The sequence below is a fragment of the Cheilinus undulatus genome, linkage group 10, assembly GCF_018320785.1.
Source record: "Cheilinus undulatus linkage group 10, ASM1832078v1, whole genome shotgun sequence".
NCBI lineage: Eukaryota > Metazoa > Chordata > Actinopteri > Labriformes > Labridae > Cheilinus > Cheilinus undulatus.
Window position 1 is genome coordinate 7,628,846 of NC_054874.1, and position 27,925 is coordinate 7,656,770.

The 27,925-nt window shown below is 38.5% G+C and overlaps 1 protein-coding gene across 1 annotated transcript; it reads left to right on the forward strand.

Moving 5' to 3' along the window:
- The first annotated feature begins 28 nt into the window (after nt 1–28).
- Nucleotides 29–27,925, forward strand: slc9a6a (solute carrier family 9 member A6a). The gene is made up of 16 exons (XM_041796830.1): nt 29–434; nt 2,068–2,267; nt 5,810–5,887; nt 6,355–6,431; nt 8,743–8,855; nt 12,124–12,229; nt 14,186–14,327; nt 14,672–14,777; nt 18,697–18,785; nt 19,383–19,496; nt 19,634–19,745; nt 21,403–21,556; nt 21,879–21,909; nt 21,998–22,083; nt 25,432–25,537; nt 25,770–27,925. Exons 1-16 carry the CDS (start codon nt 140–142, stop codon nt 26,040–26,042), a joined length of 2,082 nt encoding a protein of 693 aa, XP_041652764.1. The 5' UTR covers nt 29–139; the 3' UTR covers nt 26,043–27,925.

A 27,925-nucleotide genomic window follows, 5' to 3' on the forward strand; every position in this document is an offset into this window, starting at 1 on the left:
TAAGTTTTCACTTCCGGGCCGGGATCGATTCCTCTGTTGCTGTCGTCTTACAGCTCATTACTCCCCTTAGAATAATAGTTCCCCAAAGTTTGCTGTTTTCTACGTCTGTATTAGAGCATTTGAGCGTCGAAAAGCCACAATGGCATTTAAAGTGACTGTCAACAGTGCCTGGAGGGCAACAAGGACGCTGTGGCTGCTCATGCTAGTGAGCCTCTCTGTGTGCATCTGTGTTTGCCGAGCAGCATCACCCCAGGAGGAGGACAGTGCCATGGAGAACATCGTTACGGAGAAAAAGGCTGAGGAGAGCCACAGGCAGGACAGCGCAGACCTGCTCATATTCATCACGCTGCTCACCCTCACCATCCTGACTATCTGGTCGTTCAAACACCGGCGGTTTAGGTTCCTGCACGAAACTGGACTGGCGATGATTTATGGTGAGATGCCCCAGCGTGACTGAGAGACGTCACAGTTTTAATGACTGCAATTTTCTATTCACGCTTTTTTATATACGTCCATATCAGGCTCCATTAATCCAATTACTGTATTGCATTAGTCCACGTATGCACCAGTCATGGTTCCAGGTAGATGCTGTAAGGTTTCGAGTTCAGTTACAACAGTATAACTTCCTGTCTGTACTTTGGCTGGTCCAAGAAATAACTTTCAAATCGTTTAGTGGAAACGTATAATTGCATAAATAACCTTCTCACTTCTCTTAAATCTCAGTTCAGGAATCATAGGCAAGACATAGACTACAGGCTGTGAAATTAAGTAGACTTTGGCGGCTGATAGGTGTGCATGAAATGTTTTTTCCCATATAAACATGTCAGAAGATGTGATTTGATTAACAGCGCCTGCTGAATAATCCAACATCTTACACAAACATTTTTCTCTGAAAAGTTGGGACATCATGTCAAATGTTCCTTTTCCTCCTGTATTTATTTTAATACATCAGCACAAAGACAATATATTTAATGTTCAAATGGATAAAATGTATTGGTTTTTTGATATACACAAATTCTAAAATTGATGTCTGCAATGCGTTCCGGAATAGTTGGGACAGGAGCAAGACAAGATCGAGAAAGTTAAGGAATGCTTAAACATCTAGAACATTTCACAGATGGATGGGTTAAGTGGCTACAGGTGATGCAACCATGGTTGAGAATGAAAGGAGCACTGCTCAGAAGCTAAGTTGTTCACATTCATTGATGGAGCAAGGTTCAGCATTTTGTAAAAGACCTTCAGCAAATAGTTTGATGGTTTATGAACAACGTTCCTCAACATGCAGTTGAAATTAAGGAGATTTGAGCATCAGAGGTCTATGATACAAAATTATTCAAGAATCTGGAGACACAAAATTGTTTCATAGTAAACTAACAATGCTGTTAGGACTAAATTATCCTAAGCCTTGTTTGCACTTCTCACTTTAGCAAATCTAACCTTTATAAACCGTTACATTCAAATGTGTCTGATCCAGCCAGATATTGTGCATGCTGGCTCACTAGCATGCCTAACTGTTGAACTTTAACAGAACAGAGCTAATATTACAGTGTTGAGCCTTCTGTTTGATGAGTCAAGAGTTATGATTCAAAAAAGTTAAACCACCTCTTACAAGGAGTGGTTAAGCTCGGTGATTCACTGACTCCTACACTCTTCTGTTAGTTTTCATGTACCTATGACTCTGATAAGTAGGATTTGTTTCATGACATCATAAATTCCCTGCATAGCTCACAACTTAAAAGGGCATATTTTTTCTCAAATGTGTGATTTTCAGTTTGTAACGTAGCTTTTGCAGTATAATGGTGATTTTACTTTTTTGCCTTTAATTCTCTTCCACAAGAAGATCATCCAAAACATTTGATGTTTTAATTTTATTTTTGGCATTATAAGGCATTCCAGAGGCCTCAACTCAACTACTTCTCCTGTGGCTACTGTCAATCAATGTCTTATTGGAACTTAGTTTCAGGAATAATTTTGCGAAAGAAAAATTGACTTTGACCTCTTCGTTTAAACAGCTGACATAAATCTGCTCTGGCTTGTGTATCCTGTGTTTCTCTCCTTGTTTCCCAGGCTTACTTGTTGGCGTAGTCTTGCGTTATGGCATCCACGTTCCTCGGGACATAAGCAACGTCACGCTGAGTTGCCACGTCAATGCCAGCCCCGCCACACTGCTTGTCAACGTCAGCGGTAAATTCTATGAGTACACGCTGAAAGGAGAGATCAGTGCAAACGAGGTGAACGACGTGCAAGATAATGAGATGCTGCGAAAGGTACTGGTTGATATTTTTCATTATTATGTTTTTATTATGATTGTACATTGAATGTTTGACCAGAATTTGTTTTCAGCCACAAATGATAACGGATTTATCAATGCTGTTAGCATTTATGCATTGATTGCAAATAATAAAAGCCATCATTAGTCACTTAATTTTCTTTAATTGTGATTACCTGCAGCCACAGTGATGTAAAATAGGTCCACCACTGCTCCTTAAAGGTCACAAATCATGCAAAATAAACTTTTTCAGGCTTTTCTAACAAAAATACATGCACCTGGCCTGTCCACAATCTCCCTAAGAATCTGAAAAATCCATGCCCTCCCTTCCTGTCTTTCTCCATGTTTCAGAAAATGTGCGCTGATACAAGCCGTTCTCAGATTTTCCCCTCATGATGCCATGTGGGGAGTTAGCACCGCCCCCAGGTTTGGTTGGCCCTCCCTGCTTGGAAAAAAGTTCTGCTCTCTTCTCCTGATCTCAAGACAGCCATATCCGTTAAGCCACATCCATTTCCTAAGAGGGGCGGAGTCAGAAAACTCATTCAAATTTAAAGCCACAGGCACAGAAACATCTCGTTCTGAGCAGGGCTGAAACAGAGGGCTTTTTTAGACATGCAAAAATCAAATACTGGAGTGTTTTTTCAGCAACAAACTTCACAGGCATGTTTTGGGGACCTCTGAGACCAATATAAAGTTGTATTAAAGGGGTAAAATATGTGAACTTTAATGACTCATTTCATTTTAAAAACTCACAGACAGCTCAGTGGATAGGTCAAAAGTCATCTCCACCTCTTGACTGTTCCCTAATTTCCTTTTCAATCCATAGCATGTCCCTATTTCCAATGTTAAGTTACAGCCACAACCTTTGATCCACCCTAACTTCCTTATTTTCCTTCAAAATAAAAGCAGGTCTGTATCTTAACAGGTAGTTGATTACCCTACGTTTAAGACAGTACAAAAATCCAAAGTGAGACCAAAACAGTTTTAAATGCTAGACAGTGGAATTTCAAAATGAGACAGAAAGGGTGATTAGCTACAAAAATGTTGAGATTTAATTAGATTAGATATTTTATAGTTTGACAGCTCCAGTAATCTGCATAGTTTATGTTATTTTTTTTCCTGCTGCTGTTATTAAGGATGCATGATATTGGATATTTGCTGATATCCAGTGTTCTTATATTTACAAATTAATTTGGCTAATACTGATGTTGAATCCGATATACAAATGCAGTTTGTACTAAAACACTCTTTAAAGTTTAAGGATGAACAAAGAAAAAGACTTCCACTGAAGTAGGTCTGTTGGTCCTGCCTTGAACTCCATAAACATATTTGTATTTTAACTGTCAATATAGGCAAGTATTTACAGCTGATATATCACTGATACCTGTTGTAAATATTGCCAGAAATGTTCATATCTGCTGATACCAATGTCATACCGATAATATTGTGCATCCTGTGCTAGTATTTCAATAAGAGGGAATAATTTAAGACTTTATTTTGTATCTCTTCAAAGAGAACAAAGATGTTTAAAGGTATGACCTCAGATTTAGAAAACCCATAAATTACACCTCTACTTTATTTTATTCTGATATTTTGGACAATACAGAATTAAACACATTAATTGAGAAAAATCACTCTAAGACAAACTGACGACAATATAACTATGAGTTGCATCCTTAGTAAAGTATAATGCATGTTTAATTTATAATTGTACAGAATTAAGTAAAGCGTTTCATACCTGGATTCAGTGCTTTTACAAAAAGGCATCAAGAAATTTGAAAAGACCAAATACTTCAGCTAGGATAAGATCATGTAGCTGCTCTTTGAGAGGTTCACTCATAAAATGCTGCAAATAAATGTCAAGGGAATACACTGGACAGATTCTCTTTTAGCCTGAGGGTCAGTAAGACATTTTAGAGCAGGAGTGTTTGTACCGGGTTCAAGCTGGTTTTTATTTCTGCCAAGTGGGACCAATCAGCCCTGAAATTACATTCGGCATTCTTTAAAACACACACAACATGTGAAGAAATACCACAGAGACAGGCTATGTCCTAATTTAAGAGCATCATCTTTAAAAATGTTTCGTCATCTGAAATGAACACAGGATATTTGTGCAATGATGAAAGAACAAGAATTCAGTGAAGAGCCCCCTAATTTCACTTATGCCACTAAACACTGCTGCTACGTTACATCACCTGTCACATGGCTTTTAGTTGTCACAGCATCGCCACCTTCATGCAAGCTCCAGGTAGTGACAACACTGATGCCACCTATCCGAACATATGGCCCCTCACAGGCCCCCTCAAAGGTTCCTTTGGGTGCATCCTTCATGGCCCAGCATTCATTGCCCACAAAGTCTCAAATTTGTTTTATAAGTGTGTATTTATTATCAAAGTTTGATGTTGATTCTGAACTCAGCATAAGTTTCAACAACAACAAAAACAGTAAAATGGAGGTATTTAAATAAAAAAATAGAGAGGGAAAGAAGAGTCAGAAGTCAAATCAGGAATTTAGATATCAGTAGCTTTGTAAACCACTGTGGATTGTTTAATTTGAGTGTGTTTTATTGTATTGCCAAAGGTTGCTTAGAGACATGGAGTAGTGCTCAGAACCAAACAGTAAGAGCAGGAACAGCTGGTTACTCAAATGAACTCCTTCGTTGGTCAGACTGTCTTGTTTCAGATCAGCCTGAGGGGTCTGCTCAGGCTATGTAGGCTCAATTTTTTATGGACTGTCCTCTGAAGGATGCAGCACACTGAAATGAGACACACCTGTAGTTGTTGCACATTTTTCACTGAATATAATAGAGCAGATGTTTATTGCTATTTGCACTGGACAGGTTAGTGCTGCACGATGTGGTAATACTGTGTGATTGCAATCGCAGTTGACAATATTGCAATTTGCAGTTGTGATTATGATATAATTGAGGGCTGTCAAGAATAATCGCATTAATCTAGATTAACTACGATCCTCAATTATTCCACAATTTTTTTAATTGAGATTAAATACTGTGTGTGACAAAGGATGTAACATAAAATATTGACTTCTCCTGGGATTGTTATTAGATGAGGTCCTCTGCCAGTCTGGGGATTAAACTCATTGTCATTATTGCACTGGAAATTTTTCACATTATGTTATTTCACACAGAAAGAAGAATTCACAGCTGTTATTGCACCTGGTTGAGTATTTACTTAAGTCACATGCGATCTATTATAAATGAACTCCTGTAACAACAAAATCACAGTGCACTATAGCACTGATCTAAATTACAGCTAAAACATTGGTTATGTGTCTACTTCTGCCTGTGTACAGATGCTGCCCTTGTTTTCAAACTTGTAATTTCCTGTTTTTTGATTTTCTCGTTGATTGTCCTGAAAGCTACCGGCTCATGCTGTCCCAGATGTGTCACTTCTGATTCATTAATTAATTCATTAGTTCAACAGCCTGGAAGCAGAGCAAACACACACTTTTTCTGTGTTTTATTCTGTACTGAAAGGATTCAGAACTTTAAGATGGTAATGTTGGTTTTATGTGATTTAGGTGACATTTGATCCCGAGGTTTTCTTCAACATTCTCCTTCCACCGATCATCTTCCATGCTGGCTACAGCCTGAAAAGGGTAAAAGACATTTGACTTTTCTATATAAACTGCTCATGTTCACCACTTTATTCTCATTTTAAGACTGCAAGTTTTCCTGATGAATTCATTAATGTCGTTCGTTTATCTGTTGCTAGTCCTCATCTGGTGTCCCATACTTATTTTCCTTTGTTTTTTCCTCTTATTCATTACCTCTGATATGAAGTCATCTCCTTATTGGATTTTAAAAAATGATTCCTTTACTGCCTTTCAATGCCTGTTCATTTTCTCTCTTTTGTATATATTCATTTATTCTTGTTGACCTTTTGTATTGTATTTGCTCCGGCCTTTTGTCTGAGGCTTATAGACTACCATACTCTCTATGTGGCCTGCCTGTTAAGTCTTTATTGAGTTATCTTCCCGAGTTCTTCCTAAAAGAATTATATAAATAAAGTTCTCCTTTCTCATCATGCAGATTGTTGACATACATTTTTTTTTTTGTCTTTCAGAGACACTTTTTCCGTAACATGGGATCCATCCTGGCGTATGCCTTTCTGGGAACAGTTATTTCCTGTTTTGTTATTGGGTAAGATACTAGATACTTATTCTAAGGACATAAATCTTTAATTAAACTTTCTGGTAACAGCATGCAAAAGACATCTTCTGCAACGGCATGCACAGTGCATTCAGAAAGTGTTCTCCGTCACCTTTTTCTGTTTTCTTATGCTGTTGTCTGATACTACAGTAAAAATAAAACATTTTCTTTCATTAATCTACTCTCAGTACCCTGTAATGACAAAGTGAAAACAGAGTATAAGAATTTGTTGAACAACAACAAAAAAAGAAGGAACTGGACTATCACATTGACATAAGTGTTCACACTCTTTGCAAAAACACTTCAAATTTAGCTCAAGTTCCTCCCACTTCTCTTTATCATTGCTGAGATGATTCTACACCTTGATTTGAGTCCAATTGTGGTTAATTATGGACGACCCTAATGAAAACTACAAGCCAAAATACCTCAGCCTAATAAAGTTGTTCTCTAAGCTACAAGTTTTGCTGGAGATTTCTTTTTCCTTCAAGACTTTCTTCATCCTCCATGCACCTTGGAGTTGGGGAGGTTGTGCCAGAATTATACACTTCAGGTCTTAAAATTAAATTGATTGGACATGATTTGAAGGTCTCACAGCTGACAATGCATATCAGAGCAAAAACCAAGCCGTGAGGTCCAAGGAACTGCCTGCAGGGCTCAGAGACAGGATTATTGCAAGGTACAGATCTGGAGAAGGCTGCAAAAACAGTTCTGCTGCACTGAAGGTTCCCAAGAGCACAATGACCTCCATAACTCTCAAATGAAGAAGTTTGGCACAACCACAACTCTTCCGAGAGCTGGTCACTCGGCTAAACTGAGCAATCAGGGGAGAGGGGCCTTAGTACGAGAGGTGAACAAGAACTCGATGGTCATTCTGACTGAGCTCCAGAGATCCTGTGTGGAGATGGGACAAGGTTCCAGAAGGACAACCATCACTGCAGCCCTCCACTGATATGGGCTTTATGGCAGAGTGGCTAGACAGAAGCCTCTCCTAGTGCAAACACATGAAAGACTGCTTGGAGTTTGCAAAAAGCACCAGACTTAACTGTTTGGCCTCAGTTCTAAAGGAAGGCACCACTAATTGCGTGCCTAATACCACCCCAACAGTGAAGCATGGTGGTGGCAGCATCATGCTGTGGGGACGTTTTTCAGCAGCAGGGACTCGAAGACTGGTCAGGGTTGAGGGAAAGCTGAACTGTGCAAAGTCCAGCGATATCCTTAATGAAAACCTGTTCCACAGCGTTCAGGACCTCAGACTGGGCCAGAGGTTCACCTTCCAACATGACAATCATCCTAAACACACAGCCAAGACAACACAGGAGTTGCTTAGGGTCACTGTGAATGTCCTAGAGCAGTGCTACTCAAACCTGCTCAACCAAAGAGCCAAATTGTAGAAAAATACCTTTGTAAGAGTGACAATCAAAGTGGTGTAAAGTGGAGAAAAGATGGTAAAAAGTGTGTTAAAGTGGCAATAACAATAAGTTAAAGGTGGCAAAAATGGTCAAAAAATGGCACGAATTGGGTGAAAAGGGGCTAAATAGGCATAAAATTGCAAAAACTGGGTGAAAAGCGAGAAAAATGTGGAGAAAAAGTGGCAAAAATGGGTGAGAAGTGAGAAGATAAGGAGTGACAGGTGGCAAAAATGGTCAAAAAGTGGCAAAAAACATGTCAAAAATGGGCGAAAGTGACTAAAATGGGCAAAAAGCAGCAAAGAGTGGCAAAAATGAGGAAAACATGGAATGCAAATTGCAAAAAGCAGGATAAAAGAAGGCAAAACTGTGACTTGCACTGGATAATTTCTGAGGACAAATTTCCCTTTATTTAAGGTTTTCTGAGGAATAGTATTTCAAATGAAGACATAAAAGAGCCACGTGTGGCTCTAGAGCCATGCATTCAGTATCACTGTCCTAGAGTGACCTGAACCCTATCCAATTTCTCTAGAGATGCCTGAAAATGTATCAAAGATTGTTGCATCGGCTGTAAATGCTGCAAAAGGTTCAGCTAAGCACTGAGTAAGGGGTCTGAATACTTATGTCCTTATGATATTTTTATATTTAATACATTCACAAAAATGTTAGCATAATGTTTTCACTTGTCATTATGGGGTACTGACTGTAGATTATTGAAAGAAAAAATGATTTGAAACAACTTAAGCATCAGGCTGCAACATAAAACTGTAACAAGTGAAGGGGTCTGAATACTTTCTGCATGCACTGTACCTGTGACTAATTCGGATGCATATAAAGCAATGACTCCAGTGTTGTTTATGAAACAATGACAAAACAAGCTGCTGCTCCTTTGTTAGGTTGCTGATGTACGGCTGTGTGATGCTAATGAAGCAGGTGAAGCAGCTGGATGGAGACTTCTTCTTCACCGACTGTCTCTTCTTTGGAGCCATCGTCTCTGCCACAGACCCGGGTACGTGCTGCCAACACGTTCTTACCGTTCAAAGTTTGTCCTGCTCTCAGCTCACACTAATTATAAACTAAATTCCTTTTTATCTGTTGGAGAGCTCCAAGCTTGTACTGCATGTTCTTTCACACAGAACACAGGCACAAACTATTCATCTGGAGATGAATGATTTCAAAGGTTTAATAGGACATGGCAAGAATTGCTGAGGTATTTCATCATTCGCAGACTAAACACAAAATGTGTTTGATTAATGCTTTAATTGTGCTTACAGTCTCCTTTTTTTAAATTTCACATTGTTAATGGTGTGTGTAAGAAGTCTGTGATTTGTCTGTTTATGCCTTGTATTGTAATTCCAGTCAAAATCAGACTGCCACTTACAAACCAACATCACAGCCTTTGATACCTTAACTGTAAGCTGTTTATAGCCACTCTGGTGATACAGGTACAATCATGTGAAATTGTTAGGTAGAGGCTCTTTTGAAAAAGAGTAAATATTAAACATTGAACATAGAAAATATGTCATTTTTCTTGTCTTGTTAAACTGCTAGGATACAGATTAGCAGGTCTCTGATATATATGATAACATCATCTGCATATAGTGATATTCTATATGTTCCTTCTGTGATATTGTAAGTGTTTTGCAGTTCTCCTGTGTCACTTCTGCTCACAATTACAAATATATTTTTTAAGTAAACACATACTTTTGCCCTCCTGAAATGATAAGCACTCTGAAGAAATCTCTAAACCCATAATGCCCTTAATATTTTCCCCCATAAGTCAACCATGCAGACAGATGGGCAGCAGAATGCCAGCACTTTGAGCTTTGGTGTCCTAAAGCCATTCCCTTTTACGCATGCTGTCTCTCACCACCCTCCGTGTCAGCATTCTTAAGGCTGGCCAAACACCACAGGATTTTAAGCCCAATTTGAGGCAAGACTTGCCACACCTATTGATTGTGGGGGCATATCCCAAGTGGAGCCTGTCGCAAATGATTATTTGTCTGAATAATCTGTATGTGTGTGGTGTCAACATGATTATTTTACTTCTCCGAATCACATCGTATCCTCCCAGAGCCAGAATCTTTAATATCAAACACGTTAGATATTATGATTCAAGGTCATAGTGCCTCTGACAGAATACCCACAACAACCAATGATAGTGAGTAGACAGGGTAGCGTCACCAGCCGGGTCATACGTAATTTCACCGTTCACAACCATTAACACAACTGTAGCTTTATTCCAGCCAGGATTTCATCCGTTTTTCCCTTGTTTTATGATTTTTGCTGCACCTGTAATGCATGCCAGGACAGCCTCTTGTGGAGGGACAGCAAGACGGAATCGAAAGACATCTGTGTTTGTTTTTTTCTGAAGTCATACAATCACCCAAGATTGTTGGCAGGTGGGAAGGTGTGTAGTCCTCAGTGATCTGACAGTCTGCCTGAGTTGTCTAGTGCAGGGGTCATCAAGTACATTTGCACAAGGGCCAGATTTAGTCTTGACAGAGTCTTTGGGGGCCGGACTTCCAAATAAAGAAAAATTAAATCAATATTTTGTTCTGATTAACATATTATTTTATTAGTATTTTTATTTTCTTTCAAAACGAAGGACATTTTTAGGCATTACCAGTGAGATCTATCCCGATATATAATGCCATAGACCACAAGGAGACAGGCATGTCCACATTTTGGCTGGGCTCCTGAAAATCCCAGAGAATGGGCCCTCATAATAATGATTTAGCAATAATATGAAATCATGTTTCACACTTTTCACTACTTCACTGCTTCATTCTGCCTTTCTGCAACACTTTGTGCCATTATTAACCAATTTTTGCCACTTTATGCTATTTTATCACTCTTTTAACCCACTTCGTTGCCTTTTCACTGCTTTGCCATTGGCTATTTTTGCAGATTTTACCATTTTTAACCCAATTTTGATACTTTTAGCACTTTTTAGCCTCTTCAACCTAATTTTTTGCCATTCTTTAACTCCTTTAAACCACTTTTGTTTCCTGCCTCATCCCTCCTTTATCCATTTTTGTCCCTTTTTGTCCATTTTTGCCACATTTTGTCTATTTTAGCCACTTTTCTTATTTCTTTTCACCATTTTTGCATTTTTTAAGCCATTTTTGGTATACTTTTTGCCCCTTTTTTCCTTTCATAGCAATGTTTTGCCACATTTTAACCTCTTTTCACCACTTTTCCTGCAAGTTTTTGTCCCTTTGTGCCACTCCACGACCACTTTGGAAGCTTATCGCCCATTTTTGCCACTCTCTTACCCCTGTACACCACTTTATCTGGCCATTTTTGCCAGTTTTAAAACTTTTTTTAAATATCTACTAATAATGGCTGACAAGTGAATTTCTGTAAAAACAGATCAAATGAATTTAAAGATCTTCTGGGGGCCAGACAGGAAGCTTTGGGGGGCCTGATTTGGCCTCCAGGCTGCCAGTTGATGATCAGTGGTCTAGTGTGTGCGTTCAGCGGATTAATGATGAAAAATCGTTTAAAATTGTCCTCATGTCTGTGGTCTCCAACATTTTTGAAATCGTTTTAGATTTTAAAATTGTCAGGTGTGTGGTCGGCCTAACTTTCCTTAGAATACTTGTGCTTTGTGCTCTTGAGGCACAGCTCTCTGCAGTGACAGCCACATGGACACAAACTGGTGCGGGATTGTGACGCCAAAATGTCTAGTGCATTTATACCTAGCGCCAGCTTCCTCCTCAATGCAAACCAATATTCATCCAAAAACTAGGGAGGCAGAGTCTTCAAAAATTATGTCCGTAGCATGTTTTGATCAGAGTCATAGAGGAATAATTATTGTTTACAGAAAGAGAACTAACTAACTTCATCTGAGCTAACTTCAGATGAAAAAACTATTTAAGTTGAAAGTAATTAAAATAAAATCTGAACTGCTTGTTTTTTAGACAATATGCCAGTGCAGCAAGGACATTTTGATTGTTAGATGTCTCAAAATGAGATGCCTTTACTTTTATGTATCAGCACTTTGTGAGTTTTGCTGGCTGTTTTGGAGGATGTTTTCACTAATTCCAAACAATCTGGGCCTTATTTTTGCTTTTAATATTCTGAAAGAAATTGTTTTCCAGGGTTCGTCAGATGTTTCTGGCTTTTAAGAAGTATAATACAACTTTTTGGCAAGAAATAAGACAAACACATTCAGTAAGATGTAAGCTTTTGCAGTGTGAGTAGAAATATGTGTGTCTTTTCTAACATGCAGGACCACCAGGGAGATTTATAGTTTTTGTCTCTGTTCACAGTGACAGTCCTGGCGATCTTCAATGAGCTGCAGGTAGACGTGGATTTATACGCTCTGCTGTTTGGAGAGAGCGTGCTCAACGATGCAGTGGCCGTCGTTCTGTCCTCGTAAGTCGCTTAAATCATGGCTTTGCATCTGTTTAAAATGACAATGCTCAAACTCGTCTGCATTTAAGCACAAAACATGATTTACATTGATCTGCTTCTGACCTTTAAGTTAGCAAATATCAGCTTCTCATTAACGCCACACTAGACAAGAGGCAGTCTAACACTCAGCCCTTCTCCTCCTCTACAACTGTTTTTATTCCCACAGTATTGTGAATTATAATAGCAGGCACAGTGGAGAGGCTGGGCCCTGCAGAGAGACTCAGACGCACTCATTGAACGGGTGGACTAAGTAGAGCGTGGCTTTGTGTGCTCTTGCAGTGCCTTGGGACAGACATGACAAATCACCGGCCATTTTTTTTTTCAACTAGAGATGCATTTCATTACTTATTCATTTCTATATTTTTGTGAACAGTTTCTGATGTTGTGAGTCAGCAAAGGGCCTTTCTCTGTTATCTCAAAAGCTGCTGTATTTAAAAAAAAAAAAGGCAAGGAGTGGCAGAGAGCCAGGAGTCGGTACAGAGAAAGACGTGCTGGGTGATTTGTTATGTGTGTGAACACAGAGGATGAATCTGTCACTTTCAGTACATTTTATCGCAAAAGAACCTCTTTAAAATATCTAAAGAATATACATTTTAATAATTGCTATCTATAAGTGACAGCTGCACTGCTTTATTTAAATATTTCTGCTGCGATAAAATTCTTCTCATATTAAAGACTTAATTATTTTTAAGGTTGTTTGACCAAAGCTCCCTGGCAAGTTTGCTCTTTTTTCAACTGTGACTTTACTGAGACGGTTTTGTGTTGAAACTCTTGTTTAAAACTAACTGCTGAAATTTGGAAGTATTTGCAAACTGTTCTTAAAGGTAAAGCTTTTAGTTTGTATAAAAACAAATGGTTAAATCAGGAGATTAAAGCTGATACTTGTGCTTATGAGTAGCTGAACAGGTGTACCTAATGAAATGATCAGTGAAAATATGTATCTTTTGGGTCACCTTTCTTAAATGGAATTATTACGTTTTAATTTAGCTCCACTCACTGTTGAAGCCTTTACACCTTCTGTAACACCAACACCAGCGTGTCAGTGAGCTGCTATTGTGAAGTCTGCAGGAGAGTGAAAGTAGATAGCGAAACAAACAAGAATTTCAACTTGCTGGTGTGTCAACTTAAGTATGTTTGAGTTTCAGCCAACATGTTGAGCGTCTGATACATCCAGAGAGTAAACAGGGATGTTCAACTTACAGCTCGAATCACACAGGTGACTCTGTAGGTAGAGACTTCTGGGAATTTAAGTTTACTGAGATCCAAAAATGGATCAGCAGTCACTGCTTTTGAAATAAAGTGGGATATATTTCTTTATTTGGGCTTTTATTTGAATGTGTTAGCTTCTCTCTGTTCACGCCATGAAATATTATTCCTTTTTACCCTTTAAAAAACATGGTGACAAACTTTTATTAAATAGATTTTATCAGCTGTCCAGATTTCAAAGGTTATATTTGTGCTCCATGAGAAGTCTTGATTTAGTGGAATATTACCCACATAAATGATCCCTTATTTTCACACAGAAAGTCCCTTTAATTAAGATTTTAAAGCGAGCAACTGAGTCATAAGATGAGTATCAACACTGAACCGTGCAGAAAGAGATTTTGGTTCTTAAATTCAACTCTGTCTGACCCAAACTTTACTCTGTATTTACATGAGTGATTTTTCCGTCGCTTTTACTCAACCAGAAGGAACCTTTTACTCTGCATGGATTCCACAAAATATTTGGCATTAAGAAAATTATTGACAGTTTAATTCTATCTGTGTCTATCTATCTGTATCTTTCAGGCTGTAATATCAGCTTTTTTATTCCTCAAGTATATATCTACTCTACAATCTCTGTGTGTGCAGTCTTTATGTTTCTCAGGATTACTACATGCATAATTGCAGTTTGATGGTTTTTTTTTGTTATAACAGGTCAATAGTAGCGTACCAGCCTGAAGGAGACAACAGTCACACGTTCGAGGTCATGGCCATGCTCAAGTCTTTTGGGATTTTCCTCGGAGTCTTCAGCGGCTCCTTTGCTCTGGGAGTTGCCACCGGCGTCGTCACTGCTCTCATATCTTTTCTGTTACTAAAATAGCTAAAGGGGATAGGAATGCTGTTTGTTCAAAAGCACAGTTAATCATGGAATTGATCTTAATTATTTCAGTCTAATCTTGTAGTAATATTGAAATACAAGTGTTTGATAGAAGAGGTTTTGTAAAAATGCCCCAGTATTTGTAATTCAGTTGATGCTCGTTGTTACAGCCTTGTATTTTTTAGGAAGGAAGGAAGACAAATAATGGAAATCAATAAGGCAGAAATAGGCATGTAATTGGGCATGTTTACAAAATATTTTAGTTCTGTATTTTGTTGGATTCACAGGTTTCTTTAGTTAAACTCCTTGACTGTTTTCTGTACGTGACTAAGTTCACTAAGCTGAGAGATTTCCAGCTGTTGGAGACGGCTCTGTTCTTCCTCATGTCATGGAGCACATTCCTGCTGGCTGAGGCCTGTGGCTTCACAGGTAAGACAAACAAACACAACACATACTGTATATTTTAAAGCAGCCAACGATATCAGTGAGGATATACTGGTATATGGAATTTTAAATTATATATAAGTACATTTAAGTTGATATTTATATCGATATAGTTTGTATTAAGAAAAGAAAACAGAAACCAGGCTTAATGCCAGAACCACTGAGACTGATATGATTATTCACCAGCTATGGGTTGCACCAGCTGTGTGAAAGTTCAAATGCAAGCTTTTGCTTATAATGGAGTTTACGCTCTCCTAACATTTAAGACAGGGGTGTCAAACTCAAGGCCCGGGGGCCAAATCCGTCCCGTGGTACAGTTACACATTGCCCACAAGGTCATATCATTTTTATTATAACTGACCCTAAAATATGAGGGATGCAGATTTCCTCCATAAAAAAAATGTAAACTTAACCTTGAAAATATGAAATATCATTAAGACTTATAAATGTGAAAAAATAAAGAATAAAATAACTAGATTAAAAGAAATGTGGGAAAACAAATTCATTTGTGTTTTCTTTTTCATTTTCATATTTATTACCACTTTCAATTCATTACTTTGAATTTTTGCCTCATATTTTGACCTTTTCAACTTATGATTTTGACTTTTTATCTCATATTTTAAACTGTCAAATTATTATTTTCACTTTTTTTTCTCAAATTTTGACCTTTTCAATTGATTATTTTGACTTTTTAATCTAATATTTGGACCTTTTCAATTTATTATTTCGACCATGATATCATATTTTGACTTTTTAGGTGCACCATTTTCAATTTTAAGTCATATTTTTGCCTTAAAAATATGATTGTGACTTTCTTTTTTTATATTTGCCTTTTAAAAGCATTATTTTAACATCTTATTCCATGTTTTGACCTTTTGAACAAAAAAGTTTGACATTTATCTCATATTTTGAGCCTTTCAACTTATCATTTTGACTTTTTAAATCTCAAAATCATTCATCATTAGTGCAAACTTTTCCCCAATAATTTATTACTAGCGAAAAGTGAGGTTGATAGTTAAATGTAGAGCCTGTTAGGCTCTCAGGTCAGACCCTAATTCAGAATCTGGCCCCTTTTGTGGTTGAGTTTGACACCCCTGATTTAAGGTGTAGCACCAGCTGTGATAGTTTCAATGTAAGCTGAAGTTATAACTTAAATCTTATACCTATCCCCTACTAGATGTAAAGTCCTCCATAGAATATACGTTGTCATAGTGACAGTGTTAATTTTGGCAGCTCTTTTTAATTTTAGTCTTAGTCTTTAGGTGAAATGTTTTTAAGTTGTAGTCATGTCAGATGAAAACTACATTACATTTTAGTCTAGTTTTAGTCATCTTGATGAAAACTAAACTTACTTTTTGTCAGTTTTAGTCATTACAGATCTGTGCTTGTTAGTCTTAGTCTAGTGTTTGTCATGGAAAACATTTTTAGTCATACTTTTAGTAGACAAAATTAACACTGCAAAGTGCTGAGAGATGGAATAACCCGGAGGGTTGTGAACGGTAATTTTACCGGTAATTTGATAATTGTTGTCAGCACTGCGTTCTTCATGATCAGTAACACTGTTGTTTTCCATGAGCGGTAGATAATTTCTGTCGTCCACTATTAGATTATCTTGTGTTATTAGCGATTTCCAAACTCGATGTCAGTGTTGATATTTTTTACCGGCCCTAGGTTTAGGCTGTCAGCTTCAATACTCACATATGCAAAATGCCTTGTCATATTTTTCAAAAACAGAGAAGTCGTCATATCTGTTAGAATAGTTTTGTTTGTTTGCACCTAAAAAGATGATATAATCAAAATGTTTAGTGTAAATGGGTATATGTCATTTTATTTTTTTTTCATTTAGTTAGGAGCATTGTTATTTGTGAAAATCAATTGATATTGGACATTTTTGACATCACAGCGACAAAAATTGATTACTTAAAATACCGATATTGGATAATGTATTGATTCTAATGATCAAAAAATGCACGCAAACTGATACACGGTGTCCAAATAGCACAAATATCAATCAATCTATATTTGTGTAGTATCAATTCATAACTAGAGTTATCTCGAAACACTTCAAAGAGGCAAACATTAATCACCATGAACTCAGCAAATTTTAGCAAAGTTTCAGTGGCAAGGGAAAATTCCCTTAAGCAGAACCAGACTCACGCTAAACAGCCATCAACCGAAACTTTTGGGTTGGAAAGGGGTAGTGGGAAAAGCAAAGAGAGAAGAGGGAGGTGCAGAGAGCAAGAAAATAAATACAGCAGCAGCAATGTTGGTAACATTTAACAAGTGGGTGGAAACAGCAAGTTTTCCTTGCTCTTTGCCAATTTCACCCACTTATATAAGTTGGCAAGAGATTAGACAGTGAACTCTCGCTTTGGGTTTAAATATGACTGAATATCATAAAATCTCTCCTTTTTTTCTACATCAGAATAATGTAGATGTTATCACTTTCAAAGACGTTATGTTGCTGATTTCTTTATTTTATGGTTTGGGTTTTGTTTTGTAGTTTTTGGCAGTTTTTTATCATTAAAAAAACAGTATTGGGTGTGTAGGGCTTTTATTTTTATTGCAACAGCTGTCAGTGTGGTTTGATTATAGCACTATCAAAGTTTATCATTCTGGTATTATGACATACTTTGTTCATTTAAACAGAAAAAAACAACATGATGTACAGTACTGTCCAAGACTTCGAGGCATGTTTTGGCAAAAAATTGAGGCTGAAGTAAAGTGTGGCGAGTAAGCCCACCTGAGGGCACCATTAGGCGGAAAGGAGGATTGACACAACCCTGGCAATGCTCTGGATGTCTTTACATATTACCAGGGGCATGGGAAAATAATTTGTGGAAAAAATAAGAAAGTCCACACAATTAGGGCAGAGTAAGGGATGGGTATGGTGTTGAAGTGTGGCCTAGGGTTTCCAGATGCTTTCCAAAAAAACAGAATATTCTTAAATGTTCCCAAATTATATATCTTACCCATTTTTATATGTTAATAAAATTATTTTAAAACACCCCTTGAGGCCAATTTCTTTATTTTTGATGTAGACTGAAAACATTTGGGTTTGACATCAAAAGATGAATATGAGACAAGAGATCAACATTTCAGCTTTTATTTCCAGGTGTACATCTAAATCTGACACATGACTTAGAAGATAGCATCTTTTGTTTGAATCCACCCAAATATCAAACCTAAATATTTTCAATTTACAGCAAAAATAAAAGAATTGGCCTCACTGCTCCAATACTTTTGAAGAGGAATATCACCAGTACACCTGTTCACCAGGTACAGTGGGGCTCCCCGTACTATGGCACCTTTATTTTGGGGGTCATGGGCTGAAAAGTTTGAGAACCCCTGGCCTAGGGTACCATCTAGGCGGGTAGTTAGTGTTGCTACAAAGCCCTTGGTTGTGCTGTGGATGTCCCATGGGCCAGAAAAATGCTGGTGGTCTCCAGGCGTATTACCAGGTATGGGAGAAAGAGATGCTGTTGATCTTGACCTTGGTTGCCGCGTGACACACGTGTGTCGATATGTGGCGAGCTTGACTCTGGCTGTCCCCATCATCCAACCTTGGGTTGTGGTACATTTGGCCTTCTGATGAATCTTCAGCATCCTACATGCCTAAAATGTTTGCACATGACTGCATAACATGTGCTTATCTTACTATCCAAATATTGACATATTGGCTATATTGTATTGTGCTCTGTACTGTAGTTTATTTTGTTTTTATTTGGCATTGAAGGGCCTGATAAAAAAAACAGTTACAGAGGCTTTATAGTAGTACTAGCATCAAAAAGGCAGGAAATCTCTTCAATAAAGTCAGTTTTCCTTTCCTTTTTTCTGTAAAAACTTTTGTTTACTAATCCTAACCTCTCTGCTCCTGTGTCCCTGTCCCTGTGGTGTGTTTCAGGTGTGGTCGCCGTGCTGTTCTGTGGTATCACTCAGGCTCACTACACATTCAACAACCTGTCTCCTGAGTCCCAGGACAGGACCAAACAGGTCAGATGGGGATTGTTAAACACAACTGCTAGTTTTGTCATATTAAGATTATTATGAGCCTTTATTTTGACAGCTGAAGACAAAGTAGCTCTTTTTCACGCACCTTGTTACGCAACTCAAGTAGCAAATGTTTGATAGGAAAAATCTCATTGCTAATCACAGTGTGCAAAAGTATCTGGAGCTGAATTGTACTGTGGTGATGTGCTTGCTGGCAAAGCACAGATTATAAAACAACTTTACTGCTCTAAACTAGACCTGATTCAAAATTTCTTTGATTTTTTTTTCCCTTTATCTCTGTTGTTTACTTCAGAAAAGTTTAAGAGGAAAAAATTGTATGATAAGATAGGAGTGCAGACTTTTTCTTAGAAAAACTGATGAATGCATGGCTGAAGGGCATAGTAAACCAAAACAGAACAACACTTAACAGCATTCTTGAGAGCAATGAATGAAGATGAATATTCCTAAAGAATGAATGTTCTTGGGTGTTTCAAATGTGTTTAAATGAGCATCTTCAGAAATGCGCTCTCTTTTTCCTCTCATTTTTACATCCACTGATGCAGCTGTGATTAAACACTTGATGCCTTTTTTGTGTCTCAGCTGTTCGAGCTACTGAATTTCCTGGCAGAGAACTTCATTTTCTCCTACATGGGTCTGACCCTGTTCACCTTCCAGAACCACGTCTTCAATCCCATGTTCATCGTTGGAGCTTTTGTATCTTTTACACATACTAGTAAAACTGCTTGTGCATGGTAACCTTTAGGTCTTGGATCTAAAGGAGCAGTAAATACTCTTGGCACAGAAAGAGGAAACTGTTAAGTTGTGCTCTCCTTATCTTCATTCCCATCCAGCTGGCCGTGTTTCTAGGGAGAGCTGCAAACATTTACCCTCTTTCATTCCTTCTTAATCTGGGACGACGCAACAAGATCCGGTCCAACTTCCAGCACATGATGATGTTTGCAGGTTAGTGGTAAAGATAGAGACCTTAAAAAATGGGCCTCTGCATCCTGTAGATGCTCTGCAGTGTCTTCCAGTTTCTTGCAAACCACTGTGAGTAGAACGAGTTAAAATACCGCTCTCATTTTAAATGTACACTCACTGACCACTTTATCAGATAGACTTGTTTAAAGCTCATTAATGCAAATATCTTACCAGTCAATTACAGCAGTAATCTGTGAATTTATGCATGTAGATACTGCAATTGACAGACTAGAGCAGCAGAAGACCACACCCAGTGCCACTCCTGTCAGCTAAGAACAGGAAACTGAAGCTACATTTCACAAGGGTGCACCAAATTCCCTCCCATTTTTATTGCTTGTTGCTGAGATATTTCTACACCTTGACTGGAGTCCACCTGCAGTAAAGTAAATTGATTGGACATGGTTTGTATAGGCACATTTCTATATAGAAGGCCTCACAGCTGACAATGCATATCAGAGCAAAAACCAATTCATGAGGTCAGAGGAACTGCCTGCAGAGCTCAGGGACAGGATTGTTGCAAGGCACAGATCTGAGGAAGGCTGCAAAAAAATCTCTGCCTCACTTAAGGTTCCCAAGAGCAATGGTTCTCAACTGGTGGGTCGGGACCCAAAAGTGGGTTGCAAAGCCCTTTTCAGGGGGTCGCGGATATGTGGTTGAGAACCACTGCCCTAGAGCATACTGGTCTCCATGATTCTTAAATGGAAGAAGTTTGGCACAACCAGGATTCTTCTAAGAGCTGGTCACCTGGCCAAACTGAGCAATCAGGAGGAGATGGGCGTTAGCTAGAGAGGTGACCAAGAACCCGGGGGCCACTCTGACTGAGCTCTAGAGATCCTGTGTGGAGTCCCAGAAGGACAGCCATCACTGCAGCCCTCTACTGAGGGCCGAGCTTTCAGCCAAGCTTTCATGTGTTTTGCACTGAGGAGAAGCTTCCATCTAGCCACTGCCATGACAACAGATCCGTCCCTTGCAACAACCCTGTCCCTGAGCTCTGCAGGCAGTTCATTTGACAATGCATTGTCAGCTGCGAGGCCTTCAATAACAGAGGTGTTCCTTCCTATATATATCCTCTCTATTCAATTTAGCACAGGTGGACTCCAGTCAAGGTGTAGAAACATCTCAGCAACAAGTGAGAGAAATGGGAGGAACCTAAGCTAAATTGCAAGTGGTTTTGCAAAGGGTCTGAATATTTATGTCGATGTGATATTTTAGTTTTTTCTTTTGGATAAATTTGCAAACATTTCTAAAATTCTGTTTGCATTTAGTCATTATAAGGTACTGAGTGTAGATTAATCAACTGTAGTATCAGGCTGCAACATAACAAAAATGATAAAAGTGAAGGGGGTCTGAATACTTTCTGAATGGACTGTAAATAGGCATGACTGTTTCATATTGATAGATCTGGACATATCCAAAGAGGTGTCCATTGACAGGTCTAGGACATTTTAAGAGTTGAAGTCTTCCTTGGAAAACCCCCTTAGTGTTTTTCTTGATGTATTCAGACATGTTTTAGGGGTTAGATCAATACCAGGAGAGAATCTTTAAAGGTCACAAACTGCTTAAAATCATCACCTGTTGATGTGTGTTGTATGTGTAACTTGCAGACTTGGTTGTTTTGAGCATTCTTCTTGCACCTCAGGGCTGCGAGGAGCGATGACCTTTGCCCTATCAATCAGGGACACAGCGACGTACGCCCGTCAGATGATGTTTTCCACCACTCTGCTTGTGGTCTTCTTCACTGTTTGGATCTGTGGAGGTGGTACCACCCAGATGCTGTCTTGCCAGCGTATACGGTACACCTTCTGTTCACCTGTGAATCTAAATCTGGGTCACACTGGAATAAATGTTTTATTTCTAAAGAGGTTTGACACAGCAGGATATTTTGGATATTGACAAATGAATTAGCCAATTTAAACCATCTTGATCTCTTATTATGAATCTTTAAGTATAACCTTTGGCTGTGCACTGCAGCATACTTCAGGCTTATTGTGCTTGGTACGCCCACCAATTTGTTGATCGTTGCTGTAGAGGAACTTGCTAAACAGGGGGAACACGCTTTGCAATGTTTATCCATTTTCACAGTTTACTACATGTGTTTATGTTCCTCTTTGACAGAGTGGGGGTGGACTCTGATCAGGACAACTCTGTAAGTCTGAATCTTGTACTGCTTTACAGTGATAGATTTACAGCGATTTTAAATAAAACACAAACTAAAGTGTTGTCTGTCTGTACAGATCAGTATCAGTGATGGCTCAGAGAGAAGAAGCACCAAGCAAGAAAGTGCCTGGCTGTTCAGGATTTGGTACAACTTTGACCACAAGTATCCTTTTATATGAAAGTGGTATCATCTTTGCCGTGTAAAGCTTGTTCTCTGCAACTTCAACACTTTTTTGGAGTAAGAAAAAAATTGTAAAACAAAATACGACATGAAAAGCTTGAAGAACTGCTAATATAGTGAAAACAGCTCAAACTTTTTTTATAGATTGAAAAAGGAGGCTACTTTTTGGCATGATCCGGCTGACTTGTGGTGCATGTAGTTCTCTGTGTCAGACAGCAGAGGGGGCACCATGCACGGACTTAAAGACCATTTTTATCAGCTGAGATATCAGAGTAGGGAGATCTTTCATCAGTGCACCTTTTAACACCACTGAAAGCTTATCTGTAGATAAACGGAGAGCAAGAAGGAGGTCTTGCAAACTTTAGATATGAGATTTATTCATCAATGATAATGGTAGTTATTTAATGACCCAGACTAAAGCTGGGAAAAAAGTACAAGCATTTGGATAATTGGCAAACTTAATAATAATAATAATAATAATAATAATAATAATTAAAACATTACTTGAACAAAGCCATTTTATAATATATGCTTTAACAGCTGTTTTTTTACTTTTATTTTAAATATCCAAAATGATGAGAGACATCTGGCCAAAGACCTCTATGGTGGGGTGTTTTGGGCACATTTGTTTATTTATTTGTTTATTTGGATCCTTATTAGCCACTACCTAAGTAAGTAAGTAAAATGTATTTGATATAGCGCCTTTCACAGAGCAAGTCACAATGTGCTTTACAAAACAAAATAATAAAATAGCAAAAATACAAAGAGCAAGAATAAAAGACAAAGACAACTATACAAAATTACATCAAATGATCAAAAGCCAGTTTAAAGAGATGTGTTTTCAGTTACATTTTGAAAATCTCAGTTGAGGCAAAACAGAATAAGCTAAAAGGGAGAGAGTTCCAAGGAGTCTGCACCACAACCTCAAAGGATCGATCCCCTTTGGTTTTAAGTTGGACCTGAGGGACAACAAGTAGACCCTGATCTGAGGACCTGAGGGTTCTGCTGGGGATGCAGGAATGGAGCAGGTCAGAAATATATTCAGGTGTCTGATTATGAAGGGCTTAAGAAACAAAAGCAAGGGTCCTAAAGTGAATTCTGAATTTCACTGCCAGTGTAGAGAATATAAAATATAAGTAGCAACTACTCCTCCTGGGGTCCCCAAGAAAAAGACTGAAAATCCATGTAGATTACAATGATAAAAGTCCAAACAGGATAAACATACAAGATGTTAAAATCATAATTTAAACATGGATAATGATGACAATACAATCACAATTACAATAGACACCAATAAGGTCAATATACCCCCTCTCACCCTTACCCTAAACCTAACCTTGAGGGTTCAGGTGCCCAGCGTTAACCCTTTTGTAGGGTTTTCCGTAATTTGTAGTGTGTCAAAGTAAAATTCATCCCCCTCAGTAAATGTTGAAATATTTATTCATCAAATTCTGCTGTTATGAATAATAGCCATTGTAGCTAAACCCCAGCCAGACAAAGATGAAGCATACTGTTTCATGAAACCTTTAATTATGTTCAGTCTTTGACGTTAGTATTCGAACACCACTCCTTTCCTTTTTGTTGAATCCTCAGAAACACCATGAGAGCTAAAAGACAAATAAAAAAAACAGCTCTTGTAATAATAGACAAAAGATACAAAAATTCCTTAAACTGCAATAATATTGGCATCATATAACCACAGAAGGCTAACATGAGTGCAACCCTTAGCATGCACATGGCAAATCATGAGAAACTAGCCAAAACAAAAATAACTTTACCTTAACAGCAGTCTTAATCACACATTCATACACACAGATATGAAACCTTATGAAACACAATACCTTGTTCTCACTCCAGCCAGGTGCTTGAGTGTAAGAAACAGGAGCTTAAGAAAACACAATTTATCTGTGCCTCGTTTCTCCGCAGCCAATCATTTGCTGTCTGTTTGGTGCACATCAAGGACTAAACAGGAAGTACTTCAAAATACAAGCAGTAAATTGTAAAGTCAGAGACAATATAAGTAAAACTTACAGGAAGTGATCCCACAACAATAGACCTTCACAAGAGTCATTTACAACCTCTGACGGCAAGTGGAAAATATACGTTGTTCAGAATGTCATTCTGGTTCCAGCTTGGGTAATGTACATCACTTCCTGCCCCACGGTCCATAGTAGAGGTCGGCAACAGATAAGACCAAAACGGTCTACCATAGAGGTCTGCGACCAGATCCTCTTCAAAATGATCACAAATCTGCAGCATGTAATTTTTAGCTGAAAAAAAATCCATCAACTCTTAAAACTTGTGAAAGCGTTGCTACTGAGAAAAACGCAAAAAGCGATTATGCTCTCACAAATGTATTCATGCAAGCATCACTGGATGTCTGGTGTTTGCAGCTAACTTCTAGTGGCTTTATCTAGGGATGCACGATATTACCAGCATGATATCAGCAGATATGAACATTTCCGCCCATATTTCCAGCTGATATATTAGCCTTAAAGATTGGCAAAATGTACACCTGTGGAAGAATTACCTCCCACATCTATTTCTAAGGACAGGAGCGTTGGAGCGCAAGGTGTACAGCAATCAGCTCAAAGAAAGCTCACGCGCACTGTCCAACTAGCAAAAAAATTATTTAATTGCAATGTTTCAGTACTGAAACATTGCAATTAAATAACAACTGTTCCATGAGGTATAGCTAGGGCACCACACACTCAAGGAGGCCTATCATGAGCCCTGGACATTTTGAATGAATCCCCAAATTTTTCAGTTTTTCAACTTGCTTTATTTGCATGAACAGATTAGTTACTGCCGAAGCAGTGTATACATTAAAAATGCATTAAATATTTACACATATAAATTTGCATATTAAATAATTCCACAAATAATCAATGTATAATGAAATCAAACTGATTATTAGATAAAACAATAAAACTAAAAAATAATAGAAACAAAAAATAGATAATTAAATTCAGTGTGTTTGTTGGGAAGAGACTTATTATGAAAACTATTACCAAAACGTACAATAACTTCCAGACTGTCTACTCTCAGTTCCTCTTGACTCAGCTTCTCTTTGCACCAGAGACACTTGTTTTCTTTACAGTAAAAAAATGGTATGTGTCTCTATGTATCAGCTAAAATGAGTTTTGGAAATATTGGCGTGTCAAACATCAGCAAAAATCTAGTTTCCTACAACCTTAGTTTGATCTGATGCCTGGAAAAACCAATCCAACTACATGCACACAATGTGTCAGGTTTCTTCTGTCAGATTTAACCTGTACTGTTCAGCTTGTTTTCTGTGTTGCATATCCTTAACTCGAGCCTTCCCTCCAGCTACTTGAAGCCCATCCTGACTCACAGCGGCCCCCCTCTCACAGCCACGCTACCTCCCTGCTGTGGCCCCCTCGCCCGCTTCCTCACCAGCCCTCAGGCCTATGAGGTCAGTCACTAGTTCATACAGGAGCTATTTTTGGCTAAGGTTTTATTTTTTGTTAACAGACAAGGGGGAGTTATTTCAATGATTCATAAAGAACAGAGGATCATTTTTAAAGTCAAGGTTTTATATTTGTTGGCAGCAGAGTAAACAAAGGCCAAGAACTTACAAAAGTTTGGTTAAAAAAGCTCCTTTGTTCTGGTTTGTGTAAGAATCTGACATCATTCCTCTCCTTTAGAACGAGTGCCAGCTGAACGACGACGACTCTGAACTCATCCTGACAGATGGGGACATCAACCTCACCTACGGCGACATCACCGTCAGCACGGACGCCACAGGCGCCCACACAAGCGGCAGCTCGGCCTTCGCTGGTGCCACCAGCTCTGATGACTTGGACAGAGAGTTAGCGTACGGAGATCACGAGCTGGTAATGAGGGGCACACGCCTGGTGCTGCCCATGGACGACTCAGAGCCCCCCTTTACGGACCCCCACCAACGCTTCCGGATGTGAAGACAGCCTCCGCATCAACGCAGACAACCGTCCGATTCAGTCTCGCCCGAGCCATCAACAAAGAGACCAGTACCTGACACTCCTGTCATTTCTTTGCTCTTGCACCTTGCCTCATTCTTTTGCTCTTTCCCTCTCCTCGCTGTTACATTCACTCACTCCCTTTAGTGGCAAATCACTGTCTCTACCTCATTCTCGTTCTGCTCGTTTCCACACCTTTTTTGGCTCTGCCATTACTGTAAAATAATCTTATTTATTTGCAGGATTTCTCAGTTACAGATGTAAAGTCAGCTTCTCTTAGTTTGGCTTAAAGTCGTGTGTCGGTTACCTTACTGTAGCATTGCACAGAGGTCCAGCAGCATGTGTTAGTGTGTAAATGCAACTACCAACCAATAGCTACTTTGTCTATGTACAGTATATAACCAGAGTACTATAACTTTGATATGCATGCTGAGGATGCTTGTCGTTTTCTTTGTATGGGAGATTGAGGGCTTTTGTGTTTTGGGTCTGACCTTGAATGTTGCTGCCTTCTCTCTGTGCACCAGAGGCATGCTGACCCAGTGGATAACTTTACTGTACATTTTGTTACAATCAAGTGCCTGGGAATTGTAGTTTTAAGCCTGGAAGCCCATGCTGGCTCAGCTCTGGGATGGGCGGTCATGCAGTTGTAGTTTTCCTTTGTAAAAAAGAAAAAAAAAAAAAAAAAGCAAACCAACACCTCTGTCCATAAGGTAGCAATATCCTGGGTGGGTGTTTGGGGCTGTCAGTTTGTGCTACTCGCCTGTAAATAGTGTTTAGTGTGATGCCATTGATGCAGTGTCACCTGGCAGTGAAAGTTGTGGATCTCTCCCAATGACCTTTGACTGTGACTTAGAGAGGGACTTTACACCTTATTTTAGAAGTCGATGTCGCTCACAGCAGAACGAAGGGCTCTTGTTGTGAAAAAAAAAGTATAAACATTGAAAGCTTTGTGCCATTTCAGTCTTGCATTTCCACATTTTGTGAGAGATTAATGCAGACGGTCTTTAAGTGTTTGTTTTGGTGGAGAGCTTAAGCACTTTAAGCTGAATCATGTCTGTCATGCACATTTAGCTGTGTGCAGGTATTTTCTATTACAATCATTCAAGACTTTTTATTCAATCTCTCATTTACAATCCTGATAAACTCATTTGAAAAGATGGATTTGACTCTAGGATCTCTGTACTCTGTTAAGCAAAAATACCTTTGAGAGCATTATTTTGGCAAACAATAATAATAATTATTTTGTATTAGAATTGTCTCAACAACACCAGAATTTTAAACTTCAGTAAGATACTAGTAAAAAATCAAACAATATCACCACCTGTTTTGATATCACAGCAACAAAAAAGAAGTCTAGACACCCAGCAGTGGCTATATTTTTTGTTTAATTGCCAAAATTGCCAGCAGAAACCTTCACACTGTCTAACTTGGTATAAAACGTATAACAGAAATGGTTTACTTAATACACTTACTCTGTAAATGATTTTTAACAATTGTTAGAGAGTCATTTTTAAATATCTTAATTAGGGCTGTCAAGATAAATCGCATTAATCACAATTAATCAAGGTTTATAATAAAAGCACTAAGTCTTTTTGTAATCGCGATTAATCTCATGCTTTATTGGGCCTTTTAGCTCACTTTGGTTAATCCATATCAGTGACTTTCTGCAGCGACATGGATGTAAAATAAGTCATCAGGACTTGTATTTCCTTAGCTATCCATAACAAGTTTCTTTTTCTGTGGTTAAGTTTATGTTAAAATCTTCGATCTCCCTGTAAAAGCTGGTCTGTATCCAAACAGGGAGTCAGTTACCCTTAGGTAAGGACAGCAGAAAATCCAAAATGATCACAAAAAAAAAAGTTGCG

What these genes read in the sequence shown, in the direction of transcription:
- slc9a6a (XM_041796830.1), top strand. Translation starts at nt 140, where the DNA reads ATGGCATTTAAAGTGACTGTCAACAGTGCCTGGAGGGCAACAAGGACG. An exon ending in TGGACTGGCGATGATTTATG is followed by an intron (nt 435 to 2,067) that starts GTGAGATGCCCC and finishes CTTGTTTCCCAG; the next exon opens with GCTTACTTGTTGGCGTAGTC. An exon ending in CTGTCTTGCCAGCGTATACG is followed by an intron (nt 21,557 to 21,878) that starts GTACACCTTCTG and finishes CCTCTTTGACAG; the next exon opens with AGTGGGGGTGGACTCTGATC.